Source organism: Triticum urartu, unplaced genomic scaffold (assembly GCF_003073215.2).
Source record: "Triticum urartu cultivar G1812 unplaced genomic scaffold, Tu2.1 TuUngrouped_contig_4306, whole genome shotgun sequence".
In the NCBI taxonomy this organism is placed as follows: domain Eukaryota; kingdom Viridiplantae; phylum Streptophyta; class Magnoliopsida; order Poales; family Poaceae; genus Triticum; species Triticum urartu.
Window position 1 is genome coordinate 1 of NW_024114885.1, and position 9,268 is coordinate 9,268.

General features: G+C 49.5%; 1 protein-coding gene across 1 annotated transcript; it reads left to right on the forward strand.

Moving 5' to 3' along the window:
* Window positions 1-52: 52 nt before the first annotated feature.
* On the forward strand, window positions 53-2,973 carry LOC125527639 (probable adenylate kinase 6, chloroplastic; the record flags this gene model as incomplete). The annotated part of the gene is given in 4 exon segments (XM_048692150.1): window positions 53-127; window positions 1,154-1,294; window positions 1,519-1,791; window positions 2,495-2,973. Coding segments are annotated over 4 exon segments (636 nt in total), but the record flags the coding sequence as incomplete, so codon positions are not given.
* Window positions 2,974-9,268: the final 6,295 nt, after the last annotated feature.

The following is a 9,268-nucleotide window of genomic DNA, read 5'->3' on the forward strand; positions in this document are numbered from 1 at the left end:
GGCCCGCCCCGGGGCGAGAGGCGCCCCCGCCCCCACCCGCCTCTCCCGCCTCCTCGGCGTGCCCCACATCGCCACCGGCGACCTCGTCCGCGACGAGCTCGCCTCCTCAGGCCCGCTCGCCAAGCAGGTAGTATTCCAGTTCCTCGCGCTCAATCCTGCGTGGTGATTTTCGTACAAGAATTGATAGCTAGAGAGTAGAGATCCCCTCTGATGTTGACGAAAGGGAGCCTAAGGATAGTTTTACCTGCAAGTGTTCCCCTGCATCAGCTACCAAATCAGCAACAATAATGACCGCTCTTAGTGCAGAAAGAGGGCTTTAATTTGTATGAGAGTCCACAAATCCGACCACATGGCAGCGCAAATCCTGTATCATCGTCGCAACCCAGCTTGCCGCCATTATTTTTTGGTGATGCAATCCGTAGGCACATGATGCATCACATCCAGTTAGACGACGCCAGCAGTTTGTTTGGGGTGCAAAACTCCCGATGGAGAACATCCAATTGGTCACTACGAAACACAACAGCTGCACCATGCTATTAAGCACATGCTCAACACTTCAGCAGTCGGCACACCTGCAGCAGACTAATGATATATACTGACAAACTGTTTTCCGTGCGGTCGGTTCGTTGCAAACAAGCTGGAATTTGTTACCTTATAGAACAAGTTCTTGAAACAGATAGTACTACGGTTAATTCAGTCTGAAAACCCTCACAAGAAGCTTATAGAACAAGTTTTTGAAACAGATATTACTACTGTTAACTCAGTCTGAAAACCCTCACACGATTGTGAAGTCTGTAAGACAATCCATTAGGGCTGGTTATGAAACCTGAGTGCAAGGATGTGCAACTTGCTCGGTCGATGGTTGCAGCTTAGGATAGATTGTTTGATTGAACCCTTTTATGACTGTTTAGTTCTGTGCTGCTACACTTCCAGTAGCAGAGGCATGAATGAATGATTGATGATAAGGCCCAAATAAATAAGACTAACCTGTAGGTTGTGTACAGTTTCAGAATAACAATGTTAATTTTGATTCTAGTTAACAATATGGAACTTGATTCTAGTAAGGGAAGCCAAATCAGCATAACACCAACTAGTTCAACTCTGTTTTACCACTTCCACTTTGTTGATTGTCTTATGTCTGCTTTGTTTCCAGCTTTCGGAGATTGTGAATCATGGAAAACTGGTGTCTGATGAGATCATCATAAATCTGCTGTCAAAGCGCCTTGAGGAGGGAGGAGACAAGGGTGAATTAGGGTTCATACTTGATGGTTTTCCAAGAACTATAAGACAAGCGGTGAGCTAGTTATTTGACCTGGTTGTAATTATGCAAGACATATATAATTGCAACAAATGTGGAACTTCATTCTAGTAATAGTTTTGATGTACCATAGTTCATGTCTATGGTTGAGATCAACTGAGTCTTCAAACTTATCTGCAGTTTTTTGTTGATAAAAAAGAACTTATCCGCTCATATCGCGTGACAGTTCCCAAACTAAATTGTATAGTGTGGTTTGTTAGGAAATACTGGAGGGAGTCACAGATATTGATTTGGTGATCAATCTCAAACTTCGAGAAGAGGCTCTGCTTGCAAAATGCGTTGGTAGAAGGAAGTGCAGCCAGTGTGGAGGAAACTTCAATGTGGCCTCCATTGACATTGAGGGTGAGAATGGTGGGCCTCGAATGTATATGCCTCCACTACTACCTCCTCCACAGTGCGAATCGAAGTTAATTACCAGAGCAGATGATACTGAAGAGGTGGTAAAGGAGCGATTGCGTGTTTACCATGATTTGGTACGTAGCAGTGAACCTTAAATTTCATTTTTTGAGTTTTATTTGTGTTGTTATTTACTCCCTCCGTTCCTAAATATTTGTCTTTTTAGATATTTCAACAAGTGACCACATACGGAGCAAAATGAGATTTCAAATGGACTACCACATATGGATGTATAGACATATTTTAGAGTGTAGATTCACTCATTTTGCTCCGTATGTAGTCACTTGTTGAAATCTCTAAAACACAAATATTTAGGAACGGAGGGAGTAAAATTTATGAGATCATAACGATCAACTTGCACTAGTAGGGCGTATGAAGCTATGTTTGTTTAGGTACGAGATCAGTAGTGAATTTAGCAGTATAGAAAAGGGATGCTAGGTCGTTTATATTTCAACATGACCTTAAACTTGCATGTATGAAATACCGAGACATGTTGAGACATATTGAACTTTGTTATTTTCTGAGGTTTTTTATGATAATTATTTACTACTGTTTAGCCAATTGGCTCTGGAATTTATGTGTATTTGTTGTTCCAAATTCAGCAATGAGCACATTTCATCTTCCAAACTTGAAATTATATGATGCAACTCCTATGGTAATATTCCCCCTCACTGGTATAGGCTAGGAATATTTCCTCTATACATTTGATCATAGCTCTGTTCTCAGTGTATGACCCTGTTATGGGTGTTATCCTTTTTAAGCAAGCCGTCATCTTTGCAGTGTGAACCAGTGGAGGATTTCTACAGAGCACGGGGGAAACTCTTGGAGTTCGATTTACCAGGAGGAATCCCCGAATCATGGCCGAAGCTGCTCCAAGCTTTGAATATAGAAGAAGATCCTGATAACAATAGATCTGCAGCAGCATAATTTTGTGAGTGTCAGAAATGCGTATTATGTATTTGTAGCCTATGTCAAACATAGTTACCCGATAAGCATTACTGGCATCTCTAGAGAGTAGTTCATTCAGGGCCATTATTTGATCTGGCACTCAAGATTTGTATAGCTGATTGATCATCGATCGCTCAAGTTCGATGGGGTGTGCTAGTTGTATTCTTAAAGGTATAGCCTCTTATGTCTCAAAGGGCAGATGATAAATAACCTACGGTTGGCGGTTGAAGTCCGCTGATAAAGGTTGTTAAAACAAGCATGCTGCAAACATTCTTCTGAAAACATTATGCAAGCAGATGGTTTTTGTGATATGGCTGAGATTGAGACGCAATTGTTGAACTTTTTGGTTACCTTTTATGAGAATAGGTTTTGGTTATGTTGGTTCCAGACTTCAGTGAACCGCCCCTATTATTAGGGCTAATGTGTATTCTCTGTTATAAATTCAGCAAGGATTGCACTTCTTCATCTGCCGAACCTGAATGAAGCTGTGTCATGGAGATCATGTAGCAATCTCAGTATTATGGATTCAGAATACTTTTGTTTGACAGTTTGCTCTGTTGCCTAGTGTTGCATGCTGTCATGGAATTCAGAATATTTTTGTTTGACAGTTTGCTCTGTTGCTTAGTGTTGCATGCTGTCACGGAATTCAATTTTGCCGGGAGGAGTGCCCGAATCGTGGCCAGAGCTATTGCAAGCTTTGATTGTATAGCCTGAACTGATAAAATAAGCCAAACATTTTAGAGACATGGGTTTGTGGTCTGCATGCACATGACATAAGCTTGTCCAAAGAAGCACACTGCAAGCGCCTCATCTGGAATCAAGTTCACTATGCGACTTGATGAATTTTGCTTACTCATACTATCAGGGGAAGAAAGATGAATAGTAAAACATTATCCCGCATGTGGTGCCGAATATAATAGCACGAGCCACGGGACAAAAACATCGTAGAAATTAACTTTGCTGCTTTGAATCGTGCCATTATATTTCACACAAGACCATCCTAGTCCTGTGGCTCGGAAGTCGTGCTAAATACACGATGGCTTTAAAGGCTTGGCAACAAGTTGACCTCATGCATATGTACTCGTTCATCGACATCAGATGAATTTTAAATGAAGCAAGTTAATTACGAGATTAGATGTGGGTACGTTGTTAGGCACATATGTAATATAGGACTTGGAAATATGCTGACTATACCGTGCATTAGAGTACCCTATCATGGGTGTCGACCTAAGCTCGCATCAAAGTAATTGAAATGAACTTGCGGGAATAGATGTTGTTTCAGTATTTGAAGGTTTGCTTGCCGCGTCTCGCGCTATGGCAGTGTCAAGGTTAAAAGAAAAGAGCTCGGACTCACATAGGGATAGGGGACAAGCATTTCCTGCTCTATATAGATACAAGAAGCTCTATATAGAGTTGGTACAAGAAATAAATTACTCCCTCCGTTTCATAATATAAGAACGTTTTTTGACACTAAACGAAACAAGTGCATATAATTAGCTGAAGGAGAAGCAATTAGAGCAGGCACGGAGCTCTGCTCTGGCATGGGGTCCCGAATACGAGCTACCGGACAAACACCACAGTCGCATCTTTCCTGGTTTGAATCATGCCACTAATATTTTGAGACTGCGCGAGTCGCGGGTCTGAGTCATGCTAAATACTATCATATGCTCATGCCCAAGGGTGCTTATCTACACATGCAAGTGTAAGTGAAATGGATCAACTTGCGAGGTTGGATCTGGATCATGCGTTACAATATGTGAGGGCTGTCTGCCGTCCATGTTCTCAAAGTCAAAGAAATGAACTATATTCGGTTGGCACAGGAAACTTAGTGGACGACGCGGTGCCTAATCACGTGCATATAGCTAAGAGAAGCCATGACTTGGAGTGCATCAACCGTCGCTGCTTGCAAACACACACACACACACACACACACACACACACACACACACACACACACACAAGAGCGCAAGATGGCGCAATGGTGGAACGAGTGGCAGCTGCGCATCCTCGTCCTAGCCAGCCTCGGCACCCAATACCTCCACGCGTTGCTTGCCTGCCATCACCAGTTTCATATCCCGTCATGACTTAGAGTTTCGGTTCGGCTGGCGCACATCGGCAGCGACCCTCTGGCCTTGTTCGCTCTCGCCGTGCTCTTCAACCGTCAAAAGAATGGGCCGCGCTGCAGCTACGGGCATGGCAACCGCGACTTGGAGCTGTTATGGGCGCCCATCCTGGTGATGCACCTCGGCGGACAGGTCGTCATGGCCACCTACAAGCTTGAAGTCAGCGACCAGTGGAGCCGCCCCATCCTGACTTCTCTGTCCAAGGTTAGTGCAACGTCTAGCGCGCCTGTTTTCATTTTGTCACCTTCAGAAGGAATTTACCATGCTTGTCTCTTTACTTTTCCAATCGACCCGTACTGATATTGGTTGTTGTGTCGTACGAAAGGAAGGTTTTCACCAAAAATATGCCTAAAATGGCCAACGAGTACACTATATTCTGAGTTGGAGTAAATGCTACTCCCTCCATCCCATAATATAAGAACGTTTTTAATACTAGTGTAGTGCTAAAAATATTCTTATATTTTAGGACAGAGAGAGTGGTTAATTGCTGAAAACCAACACACATTTGCGAAAAACAACCTGGTTCCTAATTATTTATAAAACCACCGTGTATATGCTACACTTTTTGTAGAAAGCACTTATCGCTGGATTTATTGGGTTTTATCACTTTCTGCCAAGTAGCACCCGATTATAAGGAGCTAATTTGGCAAAGAAATTGCATACACACTCTTGTATCAATCAAAAAAGAAAAAGCAATCAACCCCCTCCCCCCTTGTGTGCACTACCTTCTCCCGCCTCGCTGTATTTGCCGGCGCAGGTCCTCATCATGAACGCCGGCTGTTGCGCACGCCCGTCGATCCTGGCTCTGGTGTGCCCGAGGCGGCCCAGGTGGTGTTGGCGAGCACGGACGCGGTGGCGGAGGTGTTGCCGGCTGCCGCAGGGACGGCTATGGCACAGAGGCAGCGAAGGTCGGCGGTGGAGCTGACCGGTACGCGAAGAGGGCGGTCACGCGGAGGTTGTAGTACATGGTGGCATTGCAGCTGGACTGCATCAGGTCGCGCATCGTCGGTCCCGGTGGCACGACCTCCCTCCTCCCACGAGCACGCGCCCCGACGATGAGAAGGATCACCTGACGGCTCCAGTGAAGCAGCCACCCTTCTCCCGCGCGGGCACATGCCCCGGAGAGGCGTCCTCCCTCCTCCCAGCGAGCACGCGCCCCTGGCTTCCGGCGAGGCGATGTCCCTCCTCCCTGTGAGCACGTGTCCTGAGCTCCGGTGAACACGCGCCTCGGCGAAGAGAAGGATCTCCTGACGGCTCCAGTGAGGCAGCCGCCGTTCTCCCACACGGGCACATGCCCTGGTGAGGCGTCCTCCCTCCTCCCACGCGAGCACGTGACCCTGGCTTCCGGCAACGCGATGTCCCTCCTCCCCGCGAGCACGCGACCTGGCGAAGAGAAGGATCGCCTAACGGCTCCAGTGCGGCAGCCGCCCTTCTCCTGCGTGGGTACATGCCCCGGCGAGGCGTCCTCCCTCCTCCCATGCGAGCACACGCCCTGGCTTCCAGCGAGGCAATGCCCCTTCTCTTTGCGGGCACGCGCCCCAACAAAGAGAAGGATCGCCTGCCGGCTCCAGTGAGGCAGCCGCCCTTCTCCCGCGTGGGCACATGCCCCGGCCAGGCGTCCTCCCTCCTCCCACGCGAGCAACCTGGCTTTCGGAGAGGCGATATCCCTCCTCCCTGCGAGCACGCGCCCCTGGCTTTCGGAGAGGCGATATCCCTCCTTCCTGCGAGCACGCGCCCCGGCGAAGAGAAGGATCGCATGACGGCTGCAGTGAGGCAGCCGCCCTTCCCCCGCACGGGCACATGCCTCAGGGAGGCGTCCTCCCTCCTCCCACGTGAGCACGCGCCCCTGGCTTTTGGCGAGGTGATGTCCCTCCTCCTTGCGAGCACGCGCCCCGGCGAAGAGAAGGATCGCCTGCCGGCTCTAGTGAGGCAGCCGCCCTTCTCCCGCGCGGGCACATGCCCCGGCGAGACGTCCTCCCTCCTCCCACGTGAGCGTGCGCCTTTGGCTTCCGGCGAGGCGATGTCCCTCCTCCCCGCGAGCACGTGCCCTGAGCTCCGGTGAGCACGCGCCCCGGCAAAGAGAAGGATCGCCTGACCGCTCCAGTGAGGCAGCCGCCCTCCCCCCGCGCGGGCACATGCCTCGGGGAGGCATCCTCCCTCCTGCCACGCGAGCACGGACCCCTGGCTTCCGGCGAGGCGATGTCCCTCCTCCTTGCGAGCACGCGCCCTGAGCTCTGATGAGCATGCGCCCCGGCGAAGAGAAGGATCGCCTGACGGCTCCAGTGAGGCAGCCGTCCTTCTCCCGCGCGGGCACATGCCCCGGCGAGGCGTTTTCCCTCCTCCCACACGAGCACGTGCCCTTGGCTTCCGGCTAGCCTATGTCCCTCCTCCCTGCGAGCACGCGCCCTGAGCTTCGGTGAGCACGCCCTGCAACAAGCCGCGGTACAGCCCGCACACGCCGGTCACGTCCTCTGTCGTGGTTGTAGCCGTCTCGGCCGCCAACGAGGACGCCGCCGTGCCGGACCCATGACTGGGACAGGACGCGGCATCCTGGCGGCCTCGGTCAACTCGCGGTAGTTCTGCATGGGGGGTTGATTGCTTATTTTTGTTGTGATGGGAGATTGCCTTTTTTTAATTCAAGGGTGGGTATGCTAATTGTTTTGCCAAGTCATCTCGGCCCTACTTGTCAGAAATGCCTTCAAACGCTCCAAAGCAAGCAATCAGTGGCTCTTGCAAAACGTTTACCAGATACGTGATGACTTTTTCAAATAATTAGGGATCATATAGTTTTCCGCAAACGACGCCTCAAATATGGCAGTTTTCTATTTTGAAGTCGGTAGATGCTGAAGTCTGAGATTTAGGCCGGTTGTGTTAGGGCATCTTCATTGCATAGATGCTTGGATAGACGCTTATGGATAAAAAATAAAAGGATTATTCTCTGGCGCTCGTGTAAGAGTCTTGACCTACAACGCTGAGATGCTTCGAGACGCTAGTTCACCTAGGCAAAACCAGCTACTCGTGAACTGTAGGCGCCCGCTGCCAAGTCTAGCATCGGTGCCTTGGAGGCGCCAGGATTTTTTCTCTGCAGAGACGAAACAGCTAGGATTTTGGTCCCTAGCGCCCATGATAAGCACCGCGTTGTGCATGCCTTTAAGGGATAATTTCTTAAATTGCACCTCCCTTATACGCCCCCCCCACCCCACCATCACCACCACCACACACACCGAATCTGATCACAATAAAGGCTACAACAATAGTTTCACCTCTAACATGACCCGATGTTCCAAGCACCATCATGCAGGTAGATCTTTCAAAATCTACACCGGCCAGTACTCCGCGCAAGTCCACTGTGGCGTCCACTGGAGGAGGCTGCACGCCTCTCCCAACACCACTCACAACCATGCACCAAACAAAGCACATACAACCTGTTGTGACGGAATCGACAGAGCTTTGACGTAGAGAGAATACGAGACTAGAGATTCTCGTCGTACATTGATGATGGTGAGATATAGTGTTAGACGCTTCGCAATTCAAGGGTTCAATGATGGTGATGGCGGATTCAATGCGCTGGTGCTTAGAGGCATGTGCATGAAGACTTTTAGAAAAGGTCAGGCCGGCTCTGATAAGGGGGGCACGATAATGGCGCATCACTGGCATGTTCCGGCGGCGGTGGTGGTCGCTCGGTGCTTCAGGACTTTGATATAATATCTATTATGTTTGAGACAACTTTGTAATTCCGATAAACTTTTAAAATAGTTTTGGGTCCCTTTTGCCAAACAAAATAGGTGCAAATTAGCAATCAAACTTTTATTAGGGATCTGTTAGAATCCATCGTCTTGCTTGATTTTTTAAGAGTTCACTTTTTTTTATTTGAAGAATTAAGTTTTGATAGTGGTTTTATAGGAGTTAAAGTTTCATATTCACTATGTAGTTAGGGCATCTGCAACGCCGACTCGCAAACGTCCCGCATGCACGGGCCGCGTTGTCCGAACAAGGGAAGCCATCCAACGAGGTCATGTATCGGTCCATGGTACGGTCCAGACACGTTTTCTTCCGCAAACAAGAGACAAACGTGGGGGGCTTTGCAGGAGTCCGGAGCACTCTCACGCCCGCTTCTGACCACCCTGACCCACCAAAAACGCCGCACCCACCCAACGCTTTCCTTCCAATGCGCGCGTCGCTTACCGCGCCGCATTCATGTCGGTCCAGAGCATGCAGCGACCGGCATTGATGTCGTGATGTGACCGGAGCGAGGAAGGGCGCCGCTGACTGAACCGACCTCTCGGGAGCAGCCACTTCAATGCGGATGCAGGTTCCCGAGGAATCGATCCTTCGCAGAGCGTAGACGCGGCTATATAAACCGCACTCCGACGCCGACCACATTGCATCCTTCTCCTCCTCCTTCCCTCTCCCCGACCATCTCCCTCCACATCGCCGGCAATGGGCAAGTCCTGGGCGTCGGCGCCTGCAGGCGGGTTTGGGG